Source organism: Dermacentor albipictus, chromosome 4 (genome assembly GCF_038994185.2).
Source record: "Dermacentor albipictus isolate Rhodes 1998 colony chromosome 4, USDA_Dalb.pri_finalv2, whole genome shotgun sequence".
NCBI lineage: Eukaryota > Metazoa > Arthropoda > Arachnida > Ixodida > Ixodidae > Dermacentor > Dermacentor albipictus.
Window position 1 is genome coordinate 170,983,029 of NC_091824.1, and position 23,439 is coordinate 171,006,467.

Sequence of the window (23,439 nt, forward strand, 5' to 3'; positions counted from 1 at the left end):
GAATGTTATGCCGATAATGAGTACTTTCTTCCGCGAGCGGCCTAGCCGAAAGTGGACGCAGAGAAGCCCGAATTGCGAGACCAGAAATGAAATAGACCTCATACTCTGTGCTAACCAGAATCTTAGAAGAACGCCAACATAATCCTAATCCATAAGAAAGGGGACGCCAAAGACTTGAAAAATCAATGACCGATCAGCTTACTGTCCGTTGCCGACAAAGTATTTACCAAGGTAATCGCAAATAAAATCAGGGACACCTTAGAGTTCTGTCAATTTAAGGACCAGGCTGGATTTCGTAAAGGCTACTCTACAATAGACCACATTCACATTATCAGTCAGGTGATAGAGAAATGTGCGGAATATAACCAACCATTACATATAGCTTCCATTGATTACGAGAAAGCGTTTGATTCAGTCGAAACCTCAGTAGTCATGGAGGCATTACGGAATCAGGGTGTAGACGAGCCGTATGTAAAAATACATAAATATATCTATAGCGGCTCCACAGCCACTGTAGTCCTCCATAAAGAAAGCAACAAAATCCCGATAAAGAAAGGCGTCAGACAGGGAGGTACGATCTCTCCAATGCTATTCACAGCGTGTTTACAGGAGGTATTCAGATGCCTGGATTGGGAAGAATTGGGGATAAGAGTTAACGGAGAAAAGCTTAGTAACTTGCGATTCACTGATCATATTGCCTTGCTTAGTAACTTAGGGGACCAATTGCAATGCGTGCTCATGGACCTGGAGAGGCAAAGCAGAAGAGTGGGTCTAAAAATTAATCTGCAGAAAACTAAAGTAACGTTTAACCGTCTCGGAGGAGAAAAGCAGTTTACGATAGCTAGCGAGGCACTGGAAGTGGTAAGGGAATATATCTACTTAGGACAGGTAGTGACCGCGGATCCGAATCATGAGACTGAAATAAACAGAATAATAAGAATGGGCTGGGGTGCGTTTGGCAGGCATTCTCAGATCATGAACAGCAGGTTGCCTTTATCCCTGAAAAGAGAAGGGTATAACAGCTGTGTCTTACCAGTACTCATCTGCGGGGCAGAATCCTGGAGGATTACGAAAATGGTTCTGCCTAAATTGAGGACGAAAAAATTAAATTATGCGGTTTTACGTGCCAAAACCACTTTCTGATTATGAGGCACGCCGTAGTGGAGGACTCCGGAAATTTCGACCACCTGGGGTTCTTTAACGTGCAAAAAATTGAGGACGACGCAACAAGCTATGGAAAGAATAATGATGGGTGTAACGTTAAGGGATAAGAAAAGAGCAGATTGTTTGAAGGAACAAACGCGAGTTAACGAGATCTTAGTTGACATCAAGAAAAAGAAATGGGCATGGGCAGAGCATGTAATGAGGAGGGAAGATAACCGATGGTCATTAAGGGTTGCGGACTGGATTCCAAGAGAAGCGAAGCGTAGCAGAGGGCAGAAAGTTAGGTGGGCGGATGAGATTAAGAAGTCTGCAGGGACAACATGGACACAATTAGCGCATGACTGAGGTAGTTGGAGAAGTATGGGAGAGGCATTTGACCTGCAGTGAGCGTAGCCAGGCTGATGATGATGACAGGGGGGGGGGGGGGTGAGGTGACGCAACTCAGCATATGAGAGACACCGTGTAATGTCGGGCTCCGGATTATTGTTGACCGCCTGCCGTTTTTCACGTGCACCCAAAGCTCGCCCATGAGCTTTGTTGCGTTGCACTCCCATTTGCATGTAGCGGCCGCAGCATGAAAATTGTACCCACTGCCTTACATGTAAGTATTCACCAGTAAAACGCCATCTATAACAGTGGTAGCGTCATCGGTATATTTCATCGGCCCATGCCGGCATGATGAAGTTCCTGGCTGCGCGGTATGGTACGTGTTTAACGCTGGGCATAGAATCATGAAATGCAGGCTCGGTTCCTTCCTCCAACCAGTGGCGTGTGAGTTTTCAATAATTACGTGCTGACAGGTGATGAGTAGTGTCTGGCGAGGTGCTGCGACATGCCCGGACTGTGCCTCATGTTTGAGAACTACTATGGTGTGCGACGTATACGCCGTCTGAAACCTGTTTGACGTAGCACTTGCGATAAATTCATGCTTCAAATTCATCGTGCTATACGCGGTCGATAGTGTCGTATTCCTGTAGCTTGATCACCGCGTAGGCACGGATGCGTGCTGCAACGTTGTTTTCCTCACCGGTAAAAAAAAAAGGATTAAACCTATAAGACGGTGAGGGGCAGTACAACTATGATTAGCGGCACAGCGCCGAGATGTTTTAACGAGTTTTCAACTGCCTGCTACCGCGTTCTGAATTGCGGAATCTCTGCAGCTCGTCCGAGTTCGGACCAACGGCCGCAAAATTGAACGGATTAGTACGTGCTGCCATTCCGCCACAGTTTAATATCGAGCGCCTGACGGTGAGATTGCTCCGTGCCTGGATAAGCCAGGAGTAATCCTTGTCGGCGGTTGCTGTCCACAATATCTATCGAGAGAACACAGCACTATTCGCGAGGTGTTCAATGTGTGAATGCGGCGGCTTAAAAGCTGATTATTATCGCAAGAAAGTCTCCGGCACTACTTCGAATACACTTTTGACGCATTTTTACTGCTCATTCATGGAGACGGTACTTGATATTGGTGACCCGCGTGATGGTTTATTGGCCCGTGTTTTTGTTTCTCAGAGCTGACTGGGACTGAGCATTGCAGATGACTACAAGTACGCCACAAAGCTGCTTATAAGCTCGGGGAACATCTTGTGCGAATCAGTGTGTGCCATGATGAGAAGTTGGGGCTAAGGAGGGGTTTCCTGGACCATGTATCTGAAGTGACAGTCGTCCCAAACACTGGCCCCAAGCCTCGCCTCTGACGGTACGATGACTACACCGCCAACAGAAATTAGGATAACAGCGTTAACATTCTATCTTTACCGATACCACCTGCCGCTCATTGCGCATACGCAGTTGGGAAATAAGCTGTAACGGTAACGCTATCTTGAACGTTTTGCTTTTAATCTCCTGATACGAGGGATTTCCTCTGGCATAGCCATTTTGCATGCGATAACGTGAATAGGCCGTATTTTTGGAAGAAGCTGGCTCTATAATGTTCCAACTGCGGTGTTAACGTCATGGTTCAGTTTATTCTATTCCGCCTGCAAGGAATGCGAAATATACGGGCTCCTGACTGACTTCCAGACAAGTGTGCTATGTAAAGAACACCAGTTCTTCCAATGTAGGTGCGCTGCTAATGATAAAATGTAGTTGAACTTTGGGTACTCTGCTCTATTGCAGCAAACGGGCCCCATTCTTTTGTGCCGTTCTCCTCTTTTGAAGCAATGACAACACACCAATATGGCCGGGTCAGAAAGCGTAAATACTTCAACGGCACGTAGAACCATAAATTCAAATATTTCAGGCTTTCCCCGCTCTTCACTTCTGGTCTTTGCGTGAGACATGGCGTGTTCGATTCGCGCACTTTCGAAAAAAAGAAAGGAAAAGAAAAAAAGGTTTCGCAGGCGTCAGCACCGGCGACGTCAAATAACCTCCCACAAAAGGCGGAGAAATGACCGAGTGCCGCGGGCGTCGAGAATTGCCGATGGCCGCCTGCTGCCCTCTGACGGACGTATTATTGTCCCTTGTTTTGTATTGCTAGAATGTCTGCCCATCCGTTGATCGGAAATCGCACGTCCTGCTGGCGACCACACAACGCCGCCTTTCTTGCCCACTTTCACCGCGGGCTGTCATTGGACAACGGCAGCGCTGTGACGCACGAGCGGCGCTTAGCCATTGGCCGGCAGGACCCGGAAATTGCATGCGGGCTTGGAAGCTCTACAAAGGGCGCTAACGCGGCCAGACCCACACACTCGATCGCGATGGCGACGGCGATGGCACTTCTTCTGCTGATCGGTTTGAACGTGGTGGTGGGAGCTCTTGCGTCGCCGGGACAAGCCATACCTTGGATGGGGCGGCGTGACATGAACTTGGCTCGCACAGGTAACATTTCCAGACATGTCATGCGGAACTGCTGCCGAAGACCGTTTTCCAAACCGGATTATACGAATTCGTTGTCAAACGAAGAAATTACAATAGTTTTAGAAGTGCCTGTAGACTTCAATATTTTTCATAATCTGATAACGAAAAATCGCGATTACGGCGTAGGCAAGCCCATAAGAACACAAAAATACATTAAACTTTTCCACCTCTTGGGATGGAAGCTTATACTACGTTTAACTAAATTGCTCATAGCCATACGTGCCTAAAATTGCCGGTAAATATGTGCGGGTCCTCGGCATAAGGCCTAATATGCTTGCTCTTTCGGGTATATATGCATCAGTGTAGCCTGGCCAGCACATTCCTGTTCACACGTATATCGCGTTAATTATGCAATTTTTGTGCGCGCCTAAGGAGAAGGCGCCATGCGACATAAGAGCTGTCTATCCTGTAAAGCCTCTGTGAAGCGACTTTCCGAGCTCCGTAGTTCAACATTAATATTCGTGCCGATGCAATTAAGGCAAAGGAAAATCGATTAGCGAGATTTTGTATCTTGTGCGACTCTAATCAAATCAATGACGGATTATCTTTAAAACTTCCTGCAACTTCATGTGACCGCTAAAGGTGCGTAAATATATTAGTGTACTGCAGTTCAGAGAACATGTCTGTTGTTTTCCGGAGCTCAGGACAACTAACACAGGAAAAAAAAAAAAAAACACCTCCGCTGTGCGCCATAAATTAGAATGACGTGAAACAGCCCACTAAGGTGCACGGCGTCGTAAGAACACGCGTACCAGCCTTTACCAGCCTTAGTTCTACACTATATCAAGAACCGATTTTCCAGATAAATGTTCTGGATATCTGAAACGTAATATGCTATAGCCCCCTAAACTGAAAAGCAATATTGTAAGAGAGACAGAAAGCTTACTTATAACTGCCTATGTGGTAACTTTGTGGTGGGAAGGGATGTCTAGGGGCGTGTGGAAGGACGTGTTTCAGCCGTAGGCAGATAATTTTATCGTGGAGCTACTACGCATCGCGATAGAGACCTGTTGCAACTCCTTGAACACGCCGTCGAGCGATAGGAGATTCGTGTCGTGGTCAGCAAGGGCTATAGAACACCGGAATGGCTTATCTATCAGCTTGCGTGATGAACATATTTTGCGCGAAAACATAACGGACAATTAAAAGAATTGCTTTCTTTTTCAGGCCCTAAGTTGGAAAAATAAAAAAGAAACTTATCTAGTACATTTATCCAGGGAGCTTTAACAGGCAGCAGCTACCTTAGACATCAAAGGTTGCTTTCTAAAAAAAAAAAGAAAAGAATGAAAGATAGAAACGTGAGAAAAGATACGAATAAATTTGTGCTTCACAGGTGCCTTGCAATAAAACTCTCGCAAATGAGCTTTTGCTCACGACTCTCGCAAAAGTTTCTGATTCCTTTCTGATCTATCAGAAGTTGCTTGTGCAGCGGCACCTGAGGTCATCGTGGCGTAATTCTTGAATATCTAACACATTGCTGTTTGAAAGCATGTGCTAAAATGCGAGAACTTCATCCCCGCAGTTGCTCGTTGATGGCGCATTTGTTAAGCGTCCAAGTGTTCCAAGTGTCCAAGTGACTTGACAACTGTTATTTCTGTGCATTTTCTTGCCTGTCATTATTCTATGGTTCCGTGAGGCTGACCCAGAATTTTCCTCTCGCCCACCAACCACGTCTTGCAGCTACGATTACGGCCACGCGTCTACTGTGGCCGTTTCTTAGGTCACGTTCAATCCGCCCAGACAACCTGCCTTGATAGACTTAGGAGGGCAGCTCTTAGGCGCCCGTTCCTGCGTTGAGCGTCTTCGTAACCGAACGAGCACCGCGAAGGATGTTAATAATAATAATAATAATAATAATAATAATAATAATAATAATAATAATAATAATAATAATAATAATAATAATAATAATAATAATAATAATAATAAACTTTATTGGGATCACGCGTTCACATGGTGATGGATGCCTGCAGAAAAAGCTGTCATAATGGCAGCTTGACAAGGCCGCAGGCCCGCAGGCCCGTAGCAGGCCCGCAGGTCACGTAGCGATAAGAAAATCGTGCAAAATTTAATATGGAAATCCACAAGCATTGAAAGATGTGCATACAAAAGAAAAAAAGAATACGTTCAACTTTTATGGCATCGTGTTTCAATGTCCAGAAGTGCGAACCGCATACATTCAAATTTCAGGGCACCATACATCTAACAAAGTTCAAATTCACAGTCAATTAAACAAACAGAACTTACTACATTAACAAAGACAAATCCACTCAAAGGCTTGACTTTAAACATAGAGCGTAACTCCGACAATAGATTACCGCCGGAAATATGTACAAAAAGCATTGTAATGAAAGAAAGCAAATGGAAGAATAGCGAAGTGATTTCGTGTTTTTTTTTTCTATTTGCTAAAGTAGTCACGACATTTCTTGAAAGTAATGTTCTCAGGTTCAATGTTTTTCTTGTGCTATTAATTTAACAGCCTCGGTAGCCGGTTTTTCAACATTTGTAAACCATATGTTGTCCTACATGTTGTAATGGTTGGGGTCGGGCATAACATAGGTGGTAGCTGGCCCATGCCGTCGTCCAACGTATCCGCGCTGAGGACGTTGTTGAAGGTAGAGACTTGTTCTCATCGAGAACGAGGGATATAGGATTTATTTACAGTATGTACATGAGGACGTCAAAGTTCATCAGTCTAAGATGACTGAAAGAGGAATGCACACTGCCACGGCCGCTCGATGCAAAGCAAGGTTGTGCTTTTTGGATCGAGCGGCCGTGTCTTGTGCTTTTGGATCGAGCGGCCGTGACACTACAGCGGCGCCGAGGGGGTCTTGACGCGGCACATCGACGTCCCTACAAAGCGAGTCGCCGCAGCAGGTGGGAAAGGGTTCCAAGGTCGCTTCTGGGAAGCTCGCCACCCCCGCAGCTGCGGCTGGCTGGGAAAATTTGGTAGGTCGGCACCCCTGCAGGCTGTTCGTAACAATGTGTCAACTTCATATCTCTCAAAAGTTCGTGTGTTACATGTGGTAGAGTGCTTTTTTTGTTTACTAACTGGTGAAAGAAACAAGTATTATTCTTTATCTCTTGCTTATCTCGTTTCCACAGACGATAATCATAAGTCTTTGCAATAGGTAATACATTATACGTGAGAAATAGAGGTTCAGAGGGATAGTCCATGGGGACATTTGCCAGAACACGGAGAAACCTTTTTTGTACAACATAAACTTTATGCAGATTGTTGGTGTCGTAGAGGCCCAAACTAAATAGCAATAATTAAGTCTCCAACAAAATAACGGATTATAGAGTAACGTCATTACATTACATGGCAGTAAATTTGGATTTCGATATATGAGTCCAGCTACTTGCGATAGTGTTTTTGTTAAGTAGTTTATATGGGCATTCCAAGACACGACCTCGTGAAGGACAACAGCTAATGTTTTAATACACGGGACGATTTCAACAGGGGTTGATTTCAGCAGGACATTTTCATTTATTGTTATGTTTTTATTTCTAGCATAGAATAACACTGTCTTTGTTTTTTGTGTACTTATGTTAGGTAGTTTTCCTCTGTCCATTTTTCTAGCATAGCTAGAATTTCATTCGCAAGGCGAATAACTTGGTCGGTTTCTCTCGCTGACAAAAATATACTTGTATCATCCACGTAAATGACGAATTTTATTGCTAGAGCTATACTGATGATATCATTTATGTAGAGATTAAAAAGAAAAAGCCTCAAAGTACTGCCTTGTGGCGCGTCACAAGAAACTGCTAATGGGTCCGAGTAAAAGCCTTCTATATCTACAATTTGCTTCCTGTTTTGTAAATATGGGTGATTAGCGGACGCGGAGCGCAGCGGGGGATGAAAGACGGCGACAGCGAAGACAGCGCGAGGAGGAAAGTGGAGGAGGAGGGCATGGCGAAAGCCTGAGAAGGAAAGCGTAGTGCCGCGCAAGACGGGCGCTGCGGCGACGACCCCTACAAGATGGCGCCACAGCGCCGTCGTCTGTTCACCGATGATACGCGGCGAGCGGGTCCACCAATAGAGAGTTTTAGCCAAGCGGGTTTACGGCCAGCGGAGCGGAGCGGTCTCCAGCGTTGCGCCAGCGGAGCGGGTCGCGAAAAAAGAATTTTAGCCCAGCGGATCACCCGCTCGAGTGGGGTAAAGAGCGGGGCGCTCTGCTGCCCCACCTTGGTTCGAATAGGAGTTACTGAGAAATGAAATTGAATTACGCTTGCTTTTATTATGCAAGAAATGTTGAATAAAGATATATTACATGTTCTCAGTGCATTATTTGTTAATAATGTACTGAGTACTAATGTACGGGTAAGCGCGGCAGTCGCCGTCTTCGATGCAGAACTGCCGGCGTTCATGTTCGCGGCTGCCGTCTTGCATTTCCCATACACGCCCGCGCGCCCTTACGCACGCTCGCGCGCTGCGTATTGGCCTCGAGCTCCACCACTGGAAAAGCTGGCGCCACCGTCGGCGTGACGTGCTAGGAGGGATCACGTGGACATAGCGGCCGCGTCGGCTGCTTCGGGCGCGCCGAAGCGAGCTGAAAACGAGTATAAATTCCCTCGTACACTGCGGTCCTCATTTAGTGGCGAAATTTTCCCGCTTCGAGTGTCTCCTTTACAACGCTTGAAAGCACTACAATAGGTAGTGGCTGCCCTTGAAGGCGCGCAACATGGCAGGCTACTACTCGGTGCCGCAGGGCCGGACGCTCGTAACGGAGGCCGGTGTCAGCCTTATTCACACGTAGCCGCAGGACAAGAAGCTGCGTGAACCTTGGCTCGCGAAACATAAAACCGGCAAACAGTCATCGGCTACAACTCGGGTATGCAGCAAGCACAGACGCGAGGAAGATTTCTGCTACGGCGCCCGGTCTGCGATGTTCTGAAAACGCGCACTGAGACGCTCGCCCGAGTCAGCTGCCCGACTAATGTCATGACGGTTTGGTCTATGAACTTGTCGATGCTATAGATACTGGCAAGTTCAGTGGAATGGAAAGGGAGCGGTAAGAAGCACATTTTAAAGAAGCATGGCATATGGTCATGTTTGTGTTATGAATTAATGCACTGGATTACAAAGAGGAGCAGCGGGAAATTGCACGCTGAGAACACCGATAAACATACAGTGCGACGCAACTCGAGAAATAATATTGAAAGGTCAAAGAATTTAGAAGAAAAAAAAAGTTTGAATCGTCGCGATGGCACATCAGAGTCCCCGTAGGCATCGAAGTCCCTACAAGACATTATTTTTGAACAGCGCTGATAGCGCCCACGCAACAATGGTTGCTTGTATACTGTTAAATGCTCATATTCTGCGGCCTGAAGCTCATAGCACGGTGCGAAAACGCGCGCGCGGAGAAAGCGAAACAGTGCGCGGACAAGCATGCAGACGCGCAGTCGGTCGCTGCGAATCTGCGCGATCGCTGCATTGAGGCTTCGTTCTAGTACACTCCATTTAGTTATACAAACACTATAAGAACATATTTCACATAGTTTGCTCTCAGCGTTTACCTACCTTTCACGCAAGAAGCCGGTTCGGGAGACTCCATCACGGCGACCGCGCACAGTGGCGTTCACTGTACGTTTTCGGTAAAGATATAGCGTCTGTAAACGATTGTGTGCTTTCAGTTTGCCCAAGATTATTATTTAGACACTAAGAAACTTCTCTCGTTTCGAAAGTACTTACAGAAATGTCCGGGAGAGCTCGCGCGTGGTGTTTTCAGTAAGCGCTGACAGCAAAACCTATGAGGAGCGCGCCACGTGATCCCTCATACTACGCCAGCGAGGCGCTTCCGATAGATGGCGACTCCGTAACTCCTCGCCGCCAATACCCTCCGCTGGGGAGTGCTTTCCAGCGGGCGTAAACGCTGCTCCGTAAAACCGCTGGCCGCCTCAGCGTGGTGCGCATGCGCAGTCGTGTCTCCGCTCGCCCGCTCCGCTCCGCTGGCCGTAAACCCGCTGGGCTAAAACTCTCTAATAATAGAGAGTTTTAGCTTGAGCGTTTTTACGGCCAGCGGAGCGGAGCGGACGAGCGCAGACGCCACTGCGCATGCGCACGTCGCTGGGCCGGCCAGCGTTTTTACGGAGCGCAGCTTACGCCCGCTGGGAAGCCCTCTCCAGCGGAGCGATAGGCAGCGCGCGAGCGTGCGTAAAAGCGCGCGGGCGTGTATGGGTATTCAAGATGGCAGCCGTCAACACAAGCGCCGGCGCTGCTGCGTTGTCGACGGCGACCGCTGCTCAGGCCCGTTTAGAAGTTTAACCAAATAACTAACTAAAAACACATAACCTACTTTTATTAAACAGTTTCAGCGCATTATTAGCAGGTTTAATTGATATTCTTTTCACTCTAACTCGAATTGTGACCAATAGGTGGAGCAGCAGAGCAAGTGACTCTACTCCGCTCGAGAAGACGGGCGATTCCGCCCGGCTAAAACTATTAATATTTTCTCGCGCGCCTCTCCGCTGGTGTATCCGCTCGCCCGCTCCGCCCCGCTGGCCGTAAAAACGCTCAAGCTAAAACTCTCTAATACCATACGTGGCAACAGCGATGCGTGAGGGGAGGCCTGCCTAAGGCGGCTGCTGTGATTCGCGCCCACGCGTCACACACGCGCTGTTTCACCCGATCTTCCGATTAGCGAGGCAGCCGCGCCACATTTCGCTCCCATTGCAACGTGCCGCACGAGACAGATTGTCCGCGCCAGTAAATGTATCGCGGAATGAAAACATATATAGAGCTGCGCTCAAATTTCGCATTATAGAGTATCGCAATCGTCGGTGAATATTTTTATTGAATCTGGCGTATACTGGTTAAGTATGTCATTCTGCTGCTGACCATGAGGTCACCGGTTTAACTCCCGACCGCGACAGCGGCGGAATTTCAACCCGAGCGAAGTGCATGAACGACCGTGTTCTTACATTTAGACGCAGGTTAGAGAAGCGCAGTCAAAATTATTATTGAGCTTTCCACCACGGCATCCCTCATAACCGACTGTGCAGTTTTGGCGCGTTATATCCCCACGATTTAATAGTTTTCGTTAGCTCTCATTGTGCGTTTTATATTAACGTTTATGTCCTATAAACGCCCTTCTCCGCAGCTTCCTTTCGCCGCCTAAGGAGGGACGTGGAAGTGAAGAACGGGAACCTGGACCGCGTTGTCTGCGTGCTGCTCGAGCTGAGCTCCCCCTGGTGCGATAACGGTGAGTGGCAACTCTGTGTCTGAATTACACTCACCAATGTGAGGTATTCTTCGTCTCCTGTAATTATTGTAACAATTGCGAGCAGTACCACGTCAGTGGGTTAATCACCTCCTTTTTTACGCTGTGTCATGCTTGTATGCCAGAAAGGTTCTGCCAGAATATTCTCGCGTATTGCATGCTGCGATGATGTGGTTTACGCATGGGTTTGCAGCCGGGTCCGATAATGAGCGAAGCGTGATTTAAATGCCCCTTCCTGCGCAAAAAAAGAAAGAAAAAGGGCGAAAACTTCGATTTTGGGAAAACTTGCGTTTAATGAAATACCATTGAGTTTGCCCACTTCATCCCTGCGTGTTTGCGAAGAGGACACTGGCGTGCGCGCATGTGCTTTCGCGCACCCGTGCTGTTGCGCAATGTGATACATGCGGTGATCATCTCAAAGAGCTAGTTGGCGTTGGAACGACAGCGGTATACGTGTAATGTACAGCATGATTTGTTCAAGCTACTAGGATTTTAATCCTTATAGACGAACCAGATGATCGGCAGGCACGCCGAGCCATCTGGCTCGGCAAGGTCCATCTTTCGAGAGAAGGCTGCTCAAGTGCGTAGTGTGCTTGAAATATTCGATCCCGTTCCTTAGTGCATTTCCCATCAGGACGCTTGTGTTTGTTTGCCCCGTTCTTGAACTTGTGTACCACGTGTGCGCTTGTTTTTCGTGCGTGCGTCTAAATGTAACGTAAATAGTGTTCTGTCGACATTACTGATATTTTCGTGCAATAAAGAAAAAAGAAAGAAGTGTGACTGTGGCCAAATGGTTAGGTCATCGATCGGACTGCTATGTTGAGGGACAGAGGTTCGATACCACCACCACCGCCACCACCACCATCATCATCATTCTGGTTGCGCACACTGCAGGGCAAAGGCCTCTCCCACTTCTGCAACTACCCCGGTCATCTACTAATTGTGGCCATGTTATCCCTGAAAACTACTTAATCTCTTCCGCCCACCTAACTTTCTGCCGCCCCCTGCTACGCTTCCCTTCCCTTGAAATCCAGTCCGTAACCCTCAATGACCATCGGTTATCTTCCCTCCTCATTACATGTCCTGCCCATGCCCATTTCTTTTTCTTGATGTCCACTAAGATGTCATTAACTCGCGTTTGTTCCTTCAACCAATCTGCTCTTTTATGCGAAGCATATTAACGTGGGTTTCGGGCCTTCGCGCGACGCCCGGCGGTGGCCACAATTGACCCTGAAGTGGGGTCACGTGACATGACGTCACGTGATGACGTCACACAGGCTGCAGATGGGGCCTCATATCGCGCCATCGGTCGCCTCCCGGCGGTGGCCACCATTGACCTTCAAGTAACCTTCAAGTAGGTCACGTGCCATGACGTCACGTGATGACGTCACACCGGCTGCAGATGGGGCCTCATATCGCGCCGTCGGTCGCCTCCCGGCGGTGGCCACCATTGACCCTGAAGTGAGATCACATGATGTGACGTCACGTGATGACGTCACACCGGCTGCAGATGGGGCCTCATACCGCGCCGTCGGACGTCGCCCGGCGGAGGCCTCCACGCTTCGGTTCGCGCCGTCGCGCGCGACGCGGCGGCGGCGCCACCATCGCTGCATCACGTGATATGTGACGTCACGCCAGGGATGAAGCGGCGCGCGCCCGCCGTCGCGTCAGTCACTGTGCCCACAACCGCGCCAGCGTCTTTGCGCCGGGCGTGTATGCGGTCAAGACGCCTCCAAACGCTAAGGATACGCTAAGGTTAAGCCCAGTGGATGCTTCGCATCCACTGGGCTTAACCTTGATAAGCCTCCAATTTTTTCTTATCCCTTAACGTTACACCCATCATTCTTCTTTCCATAGCTCGTTGCGTCGTCCTCAATTTAAGTAGAACCCTTTGCGTAAGCCTCCAGGTTTCTGCCCCGTACGTGAGTATGGTAAGACACAGCTGTTATACCCTTCTCTTTTGAGGGATAAAGGCAACCTGCTGTTCATGATCTGAGAATGCCTGCCAAACGCACCCCAGCCCATTCTTATTCTTCTGTTTATTTCAGACTCATGATCCGGATCCGCGGTCACTACCTGTCCTAAGTAGATATATTCCCTTACCACTTCCAGTGCCTCGTTACCTATCGTAAACTGCTGTTCTCCTCCGAGACGGTTAAACATCACTTTAGTTTTCTGCAGATTAATTTTTAGACCCACTCATCTGCTTTGCCTCTCCAGGTCCGTGAGCACGCATTGCAATTGGTCCCCTAAGTTACTAAGCAAGGCAATATCATCAGTGAATCGCAAGTTACTAAGCTTTTCTCCGTTAACTCTTATCCCCAATTCTTCCCAATCCAGGTATCTGAATACCTCCTGTAAACACGCTGTGAATAGCATTGGAGAGATCGTACCTCCCTGTCTGACGCCTTTCTTTATCGGGATTTTGTTGCTTTCTTTATGGAGGACTACAGTGGCTGTGGAGCCGCTATAGATATATTTAAGTATTTTTACATACGGCTCGTCTACACCCTGATTCCGTAATGCCTCCATGACTGCTGCGGTTTCGACTGAGTCAAACGCTTTCTCGTAATCAATTAAAGCTATATATAAGGGTTGGTTATATTCCGCACACTTCTCTATCACCTGATTTATAGTGTGAATATGGTATATTGTTGAGCAGCCTTTACGGAATCCTGCCTGGTCCTGAAGTTGACAGAAGTCTAACGTCTGCCTGATTCTATTTGCGATTACCTTGATAAATACTTTGTAGGCAATGGATAGTAAGCTGATCGGTCTATAATTTTTCAAGTCTTTGGTGTCCCCTTTCTTATGGATTAGGATTATGTTAGCGTTCTTCCAAGATTCCGGTACGCTCGAGGTCATGAGGCATTGCGTATACAGGGTGGCCAGTTTATCTAGAACAATCTGCCCACCATCTTTCAACAAATTTGCTGTTACCTTATCCTCCGCAGCTGCCTTACCTCTTTGCATAGCTCCCAAGGCGTTCTTTACTTCTTCCGGCGTTACTTGTGCGATTTCCAATTCCTCTAGACTATTCTGTCTTCAATTATCGTCGTGGGTGCCACTATTACTGTACAAATTTCTATAGAACTCCTCAGCCACTTAAACTATCTCATCCATATTAATAATGTTATTGCTGGCTTTGTCTCTTAACGCATGCATCTGATTCTTGCCTATTCCTAGTTTCTTCTTCACTGTTTTTAGGCTTCCTCCGTTCCTGAGAGCATGTTCAATTCTATCCATATTATACTTCCTAATGTCAGCTGTCTTACGTTCGTTGATTAACTTGGAAAGTTCTGCCAGTTCTATTCTAGTTGTAGGGTTAGAGGCTTTCATACATTGGCGTTTCTTGATCAGATCTTTCGTCTCCTGCGATAGCTTACGGTTATCCTGTCTAACGGAGTTACCGCCGACTTCTATTGCACATTCCCTAATGATGCTAATAAAATTGTCGTTCATTCCTTCAGCATTGCGGTCCTCTTCCGGAGTTAAAGTCGAATACCTGTTCTGTAGCTTGATCCGGAATTCCTCTATGTTCCCTCTTGCCGCTAACTCATTGATCGGCTTCTTATGTGCCAGTTTCTTCTGTTCCCTCCTCAAGTCTAGGATAATTCGAGTTCTTACCCTCCTATGGTCACTGCAGCTTACCTTGCCGAGCACGTCCACATCTTGTATGATGCGCAGAGGTTACGCAGAGTATTAAGTCTATTTCCTTTCTAGTCTCACCATTCGGGCTCCTCCACATCCACTTTCGTCTATCCCGCTTGCGGAAGGAGGTACTCATTATCCGCATATTATTCTGTTCTGTAAACTCTACTAATAACTCTCCCCTGCTATTCCTAGAGCGTATTTCATATTCCGCCATTGACTTGTCTCCAGCCTGCTTCTTGCTTACCCTGGCATTGAAGTCGCCCGTCAGTATTGTGTATTTTGTTTGGAGTTTACCCATCGCCGATTCCACGTCTTCATAGAAGCTTTCGACTTTCTGGTCATCATGATCCACCATGATTCCACCATCGGGGCACTTAAAGTCAACTGAAAGAATATAAAGTATTCGCAAAGACAGCAGCATCACCCATCAGCCACGTTCGGGAAAGTTGGCTGTTTATGATTGTTCTAGAGCGCAACTCTTAGGTGCCCGTTCCTGCGGCGAGCGTCGGCGTCGTCCCTCGGCGTCCTCGCAACCGAGCGAACGAGCACAGCGAAGGATGAAAGAACGAACGCGGAGCGCGGATAAAAGACGGCGATAGCAACGCGAGAGCGAGAAGGAAAGCAGAGGAGAAGAGTACAACGGAGCTAGGAGGCGGAATGCTGAGAAGGAGGGTATAGCGAAAGCGTGCGAAGAGAATTCTCGCGTTGCTATCGCCGTCTTTTATCCGCGCTCCGCGTTCGTTCTTTCATCCTTCGCTGTGCTCGTTCGCTCGGTTGCGAGGACGCCGAGGGACGACGCCGACGCTCGCCGCAGGAACGGGCACCTAAGAGTTGCGCTCTAGAACAATCATAAACAGCCAACTAGTGCCGCGCAAAGCGGGATTTGCGGTGGCGATGGCTACGACATGGCGCCAGAGTAACGCGTGTCGTTTGTATGGAAACAAAGCGCTGCATGAGCGGAGGTCTGTCGGCAGCGGCTGCTGTGAATCGAGCCCATGCATCACCCACCCATTGTTTCTCGCGATACGCCGATTAGCGAGGCAGTCGCGCCATAATTCGGCCCTTTTGCAACGTGCCGCAAGTGACAAACTGTCCGCGCCAGCGTATATAATGCGAAATGAAAACATGCTTACAGCTGCGCTGAAATTTCCCATAAGGGAGTATCGTGATCGACGGTGATTATTTTAACAGTGGGACTGATGAGTGGCTATTTTCTGCTTGTCGCACCGACCAAGACGTCCGCATTCTAGTGCTAACGTGCTGAAATTCGTCTTACGATGCTTAAGGAGCAGTCTTATCAGCCCCTGTGAATTTATGAACGGTAATAGCTCCTTGCCTTCCATCTTCCAGGAGCGAAGGACACTCCAGAAGCAGCCCTCGTAGACGAAACTGGTGGAACCGAGGACGAGCGCCGCGAGGACGCAGCTCGCCCTTGCAGGAGCACCACTTGCAAGCTGTGAGTGCGCAGCACTCTTAATGCTACGCTGCGTTCTGGTTACCTATATGCAATTTGCAAGCATACGTATACGGATGCATCATCTATATTGTGTGACCGGACCTGGTGGCCTAGTGGCAGTGGTGGCGCGCTGCTGAGCTCGAGGTCGCCTCTTGGATCCCGGCAACGGCGGCCGCATTTCGACGGGGGTTAAATGCGAAAACGTTCGTGTAAATAAATTAACGTGCATGCTAAAAAGACCAGGTAGTTAAAAACAAATTAGAATTTAATTCATTTTAAACCCATATTGTGTCTTGTGTTGGCGCGATATACGATGACGGTACTTTTCATCGCTTGCTGGAAGATCAGTGCATACTTATTGCAAAGGGAGTTCTACACATTCGTATGTCCAAAGGATTAAGAAATGAGCTGTAACGGTGCCACGACACGAAATAACTTTATATGAAGTAGCGGAAAGCACAATTCACTGCGGTTTCAATAACTCCGCTTACTTCTGCGATAATACGCCCACGAGATGACTTTCAGTTCAGTGCAAGGTGGCGCCATACTCGTCACGTGAAATCGTGATGCCTTTCAAATGATTCAGTTGCTTTATATGCTATGTAAGATATCAAGGCATTGACTCGGGCTCGTTGTCCTGTCATAGTGGGAACCTTAATAGCGCTAGAAAGACAGGGATAGACACATAGAAATGAAGCGGTATGAGCCTTCGAATAGAAGATGAAGAAGCGCGAGAACCGGGAGACAGGAGAAGAGAAGAAGGAGGTGGGAATAAAAATGTAGACAAGATGGACGCCAGTTCCACAGCAATGCTTTACGTCTACTGTGTCCTTTAAATAGGAACGCTACATTATTTTGGCGCAGTCGAGAGCGAACTCCAACATGTGGGTGAGATTTTTCCTTGAGGAGACCTCCGCGGACAAGATCATCTTTTCGAGATACCAAGCTGAAGATGAACCAGCGGTGGAACTACCTCGCGAACTCAACTCGGCAGAACTCATGAACCTGGTTTTAGAGAAGGCTTCCATGGACCCTGATGAACTACGTCGGAAGGGTGCTGTGAACGTGAACTTGCCTCTGGTGATCTTCGACGAATTAGTTCTTCAACCGATGCGTCGACAGGACTCTGGATCACAGTCGTCGACGGAAGAGGTGAGCCTCGTTTTGAAAGCACTTCGGCTACAACAAGAACAGATTTCGCAACAAAACCAGCTGGTGACATCGCTTATAAGCTCTTTAAACGCTGAGAAGCCAGTGACTAAATTTGTAGAACCCGATGCATTCGACGGCATGTCATCAAGTCCAGAAGGTTGGCTTGAATTCTATGACTATGCTGCTGGGAAGAACAACTGGCACTCTAATGAGGACAAGATTACTAACATGCGTAGTTACTTAAGCGGTGTTGCACGGAAGTGGTATGATTTGCACGTTATTGAAGAGGCTGGCAACTCTTGGAATCAGTGGAAAGAAAAATTCTTGACGACATTCCGAAGCAACCCAGTGCAAAGGTGGGACGCCGCGCTTAATTTCAAATTCAAGCAAGGCTCCCTCGTCGAGTATTTCTTTGACAAATGCCGCCTTTTAAAGCTGGCCGAGCCTCTGCTTCCTCCATCTGCCGTAGTAGCACTAATAATGCACGGACTGCACGCGCAAGTCCTGAAGCAAGTGCAAATACGGTCACCTAAAACTATGGACGGGCTCCTGGAGTGCCTTCACGACATATCATTTACTTCAGAAGAAAATATAAACGCTAGCTCAAGCGGTCGCTTCACACGGTCCGGCGCGGATTGGTCAAGCCGTAATCAGCGAGAACCGCGCCGCCTTGCAGGCGGCACAGAGAACTTGGGTTGGCGCGCTCCCAGAGGTCGGGTGCATAACGTCGACAGCGACCCCGTTCCCCTCCTTTCGGACGCTGAAGAGGCTCCGACGACAACAAAACTGATAAACAAGGGTGATCAGTCCGACCCGATTACCACAACTGAGACTGTTTATTTAACTTGCTCTAGCCTACTTCTCATCCCTGTCAAAGTGGGAAACAGACATATGATGGCTTTGGTTGACAGCGGTGCCTCTGTGTCTATAATTAATGCCAAGCTGGTAGATGCAAGTCACCTGCATAGTGGAAAAGTACTACGGGTGCAAGGCTACGACGGAAAAGTGACAATGCATAATCAATGGGCCTCAGTAAACATCGAGTTCCAAGGTCATCAAATAGAGAGTGAAGTACTGGTGATTGAGGGGGTGACGTATGACTTTCTGCTATCCAGACCAGATATAAAGAAACTAAAAATCAACGTTTACTGGGACGATGCTGTTTTAGTGGAAGGACTATCAAGGCAAGAGACACAGCCTGATAGAAAAGATAACCTGCGAGTTGTCAAGTGCGCGAGGGATATTGCAACGACCTATCCTGAACTGGTATGCATAGGAAGCTACCCACCAGCGATGACGTCACACAAGGTGCCTTTCGAACTAACCGACAAGACTGTCATCCGAAAATCGCCTTATAACATGTCAAGAGAGCGCAAGATTTGGTTGAAGAAGGAATTGCAGGAGATGCTAGACGCGAATATAATCCGGCCTTCGGTGTCACCCTTCGCCTCTCCCATAACTATTGCGCCGAAAGAAGATGGAACTTTCAGACTGTGCACAGATTACAGGGTTCTCAACCGCCAGACAGAGCTTATACCATTTCCCATGCCGAAGATAGACACGATTATAGATGAGACAGGTGGTTGCCGATGTTTTTCACGTATTGACTTGTGCAAAGGTTTCTGGAAGAAACAAAAATGTACACTGCTTTTATCACGCCCTTCGACCTGTACGAGTATAACCGGCTTCCTTTCGGCTGGAAAAACTCACCAGCATGGTTCCAGAAGATAATGAACGAAGTCCTGAAGCCTTTCCTAGGTGTCTTTTGTAACGTGTACATCGATGATATTATCGTCTTCTCCAAAACAGAGGCAGAGCATCAGGAACACCTGTCCCAGGTATTAAATGCCTTGAGCTTGGCACACCTCAAGGTTAATTTTAAGAAAAGTGCGTTCTTTCAAAGAAAAGTTGTGTTTCTTGGAAGAGTCTTTGATGGGACTACCAAAAGCACGAAACAAGAGTCCGTTGAGAGGATATCCCAACTGGTAAAACCATATGACGTCCACTCATTGCGTGTGTTTTTGGGATTAGCAGGACATTTCAGACCTTTCATAAAAGACTTTGCCATAAAAACAAGATGCCTCACGCGCCTAACGCAGAAAGCAGTTCCATTTGAGTGGGATGAGGAATGTGAGAGAGTCTACCGTGATCTGGTGCACAGAATCTCTGCTGACCCTATTCTACGCATACCAGATTTCACCTTACCCTTTGAACTGAATACCGACGCCTCACATTATGGAACAGGTGCAGTCTTGTACCAGAAATGTCCAGAAGCATCCGGCCGAGAAAAGCGACACGTAGTAGGCTACTACAGCTACACCCTCAAGCCACCTGAAGTCAACTACACCACTACTGAAAAGGAAGCGCTTGCAGTCCTTAAAGCAATTCAGTACTTCCGTACGTACCTAGAAGGTGCGAAGTTTACTTTGTTCACCGATCACCAGGCCCTCACTCATCTCTTGAATATGACTCAACCTAAGGGACGTATCGCCAGATGGGTGAACTATTTGCAGCAATTTGATTTCACCATCTCCCACAGACCTGGACCCCTTTTGACTGATGCAGATGCATTGTCTAGACTGATGATACAGGCCGAACAATCTGAAGAAATCAATGAAGTAAAATTGTGGGAAGGCACTGAACAATTGATGTTTATGGAAGGTCGCTATCAAGTCCCGCCAACGCTGATTTCAAAGGTTCTTTATTTGTACCACGATAGCCCAGAATCTGGAGGACACGACGGATTTTGGCGCACCTACAACAAGCTAGTCAAGAGATTTACGTGGCCTCACATGAAAGAAGACGTCAAGCAATACGTTCGTTCATGCCACCTTTGTCAGGTCAACAAAGTGAAATATAAGCAGCCTACGGACGCCATGATAATACCTTGCCACTCGAACGTGCCTTTTGAAGTTATACACCTTGATTTTGCCGAGCTGAATAAGAAACGAGAAGGAGTCCGAAAAACGCAAGCTTTTCTTCTGGCCATAGATGAGTGCACCAGGATGGTCGCGGCACGGGCAGGAAAAGAAGATGCGAATAGTGTCATCGCCCTTCTCGAACGGGAAATGTTTAGGACAACCAGGACGATTGTATGTGACAACGGTCCAGCGTTCAAGAGTGAAAAGCTTGCAAGATGGGCTCGAGACCATAATATATCAATCAAATTCTGTGCGCCATACCATCCCGCAGCGAATGGGCTTGCAGAGCGTGCTATACGAGATGTGAAGCAATACATCAGGATGTACGATAGTTTCCCTGGTGGATGGAAATGCTCTTTAGAAGCAGCTGTAAGACATCACAATCGCTCCTACACCAGTGGCTTGGGATGCAGCCCGCAGTTCGCGTCTTCAGGAGAGACCCCTATTCTTCAGGCGGACCGTGAATTGGGGCTGTTAGAAAATCTCAAGATCGTCGAGGAGAGGAAACAAAAATCGCAGGAGGAGAGGTACCGTAAACGAATGAAACAAAATTTTGACAAGAGACATTGCGTAGATATCCCAGACATTCAAGTCACCGACCTCATTCTAGTTAGGAAAGGAGTAAGAGAATCCAGTGCCAAATTTTATGGTCCTTACTCTGTGACAAAGACAGCCACTCAGAAAGGAATATTGAAGACTGTGTGGTACATTGGTGAACGGGGCACAGTTGAATGTGCTTCGATTGGAAACGTTTTCAAGTATTACCCCAGGAGGGGTTAGCAAAAGAAACCTGGAAGGGTGAAGCGGTATGAGCCTTCGAATAGAAGATGAAGAAGCGCGAGAACCGGGAGACAGGAGAAGAGAAGAAGGAGGTGGGAATAAAAATGTAGACAAGATGGACGCCAGTTCCACAGCAATGCTTTACGTCTACTGTGTCCTTTAAATAGGAACGCTACAAGAAACAACAGCAAATTGCCGTTTCTATGACTGTCCCTGTTTTTATAGCAATATATTGAAGTTCCGAGTACGTAAGACACATTAATGCCAGTACCTGTTGACTTTGCGCTGGCGTTATTTAAGAACTGCTTTACCGTATTTTTCAGGTTCGCCAAAAGAAAGAAACAAGAAAAAAGGCGGCCTCCAGAGCAGAGTCCTGACTCTCAGTTTTACAGTGGCTGGTGATTTTGGCAACCTTTACATCAGCGTCTTAGCACCCAGTACATGGCGCTACATGAAAAAAAAATCACGAAATAGAAAATTAACCAACAACAATAACTTATTGCTCTTTCTATCGCTGCCACATACCTACATACCTACAAGTAACGACATCACCGATGCTGCTTGCCATTTTAGGTCACGAGCTTTGAGGAATAAAAGTCAAAAGAAATTAAGTTTTGGAGTTATCAGTCAAGCTGTGGCTTTTTTGTGACGTCGCAGAAAAGCAATATTGGAACTACACATACAGATTGGTAAATTGCGCTGAAAAATGAAGAAATCTTCGCATTTATGCTGAATCTAGTTGTATGTCATGATAAAGAAAATGGAGGAAGCCATGCTTTTATGTACGAACTTGAATTTATATCGAAAGTTAGTTCCCTTGACAAACGTTCGGACGCCTTTCAAAGTCGTAAGTACAAAGACCCAAAAATATACATACAAACAGTGAAAACAAAATGTAGACCGTACCAAGATACATTCAACTATTCAAATTATAGACACAGCCATCTTGTGTCGGCCGTTTTGAGCCGATGATGGCGGCTCAATCCTGCGCGAGCAAGGGAGGAAAGCAGGGAGGAAGCGCGCCGCCTTCCGTCGCGCGGAAGGCACCGCGGGGAAGAGGGGAGGCGTTCTACTCCGGCGGCTGCTGCGTATGGCGCGGCCCCTACCTTGAAAACGATCTGCGATGGGACATAGTGCACGCCGTGTGCTGATAGATTCATGTGCGCTGTTTTCGCCGCTTAGTTCGCTTTGAAGCGAGAGTTAGCACAAAGGTCAATTCACCCGCTGCTGCTGCCGCGCTTCCTGACTCCAGCGTTTTGATAGCGAGTATCTGCGGCCATGGAGTGAGATGTGTTCAAGTTTGCTTGTGCGCGCATGGCCCCATGCTTGTGAATTTACGTAGGACACGAATATTTACAAGTATATACGGCCGATAAAACTACTATCCTAACTTCGTATAGATGTCTACTAACTTGCTATCGCAATCGATGCTTCGCCTTTCGGGCGAAACTGCGCCTTCTTTTTTTACACGGGTAGAAATCCCAATAAAGGTTCCACAATTTCTACAGTAAATAAAATTGTGAGAACGAGTAAATTCACTCATAACATGCGTGCGCCTGCCTGCTAGAAGCCTGACAATTACCGCTATTTAAATGACATTGTCTAGTGGTTCATGAGCATGTTATTAAGCTACTTAATTAATTGTGTGGAATGTGTTACCCTGCGACCTTGAATCTATTTCCGACGTAAAAAGTGACACGCACAAGTCCAAGGAGGTCATCGTGTTGTACATTCACGCTAACTTTGCAATTATACTTGTCATGCATTGGAGAAGGTACATGCATTGGAGAAGGTACAGCTTATGTCTGAAGCCACAAGTTCCTGAAGTAAGCCCTGCGGCCACGGCGGTCTTGATTAAGGTTGTCCGGGGCGATAATCTTGAACGGCGCCGATAAGCCGAGCCTTAAATGAGAGCCATAGATGCGAAGATGAAAGAATAAGTTTGGACGAAACTGTAGGAAGCTCTTCGGAGTATAAGAAACGTCAATAACTTCACAAATGATTCATTTAGCATTTTATTTCGTCCTTTATGTGTGAGATTATTCTGCAAATGCAGAACTTTACGTATAACATGTGGTTTGAATATGCTCGGGAAATTTTGTCTGAAAAATGTGTAGGAACACCGCTAGAATTGCGGTTAAAGCAGCCTTTGATTTAACCTCTCACAAGATGGAATCGTTTAACCGAATGACTGTTTTTACCGCCGTTGGGTAAAAATGTCAACGTCAAA

At 47.2% G+C, this 23,439-nt stretch overlaps 1 protein-coding gene across 1 annotated transcript; it reads left to right on the forward strand.

The window, feature by feature from the left end:
* The first annotated feature begins 3,845 nt into the window (after nt 1-3,845).
* Nucleotides 3,846-21,789, forward strand: LOC135902490 (uncharacterized). Its single transcript, XM_065432599.1, has 4 exons — nt 3,846-3,984; nt 11,127-11,228; nt 16,251-16,356; nt 21,533-21,789. The coding sequence occupies exons 1-4, from the start codon at nt 3,864-3,866 to the stop codon at nt 21,609-21,611; spliced, it is 408 nt and encodes a 135-aa protein (XP_065288671.1). The 5' UTR covers nt 3,846-3,863; the 3' UTR covers nt 21,612-21,789.
* Nucleotides 21,790-23,439: the final 1,650 nt, after the last annotated feature.

What these genes read in the sequence shown, in the direction of transcription:
- LOC135902490 (XM_065432599.1), top strand. Translation starts at nt 3,864, where the DNA reads ATGGCGACGGCGATGGCACTTCTTCTGCTGATCGGTTTGAACGTGGTG. An exon ending in CTCCCCCTGGTGCGATAACG is followed by an intron (nt 11,229 to 16,250) that starts GTGAGTGGCAAC and finishes TCCATCTTCCAG; the next exon opens with GAGCGAAGGACACTCCAGAA. An exon ending in AGGAGCACCACTTGCAAGCT is followed by an intron (nt 16,357 to 21,532) that starts GTGAGTGCGCAG and finishes CGTATTTTTCAG; the next exon opens with GTTCGCCAAAAGAAAGAAAC.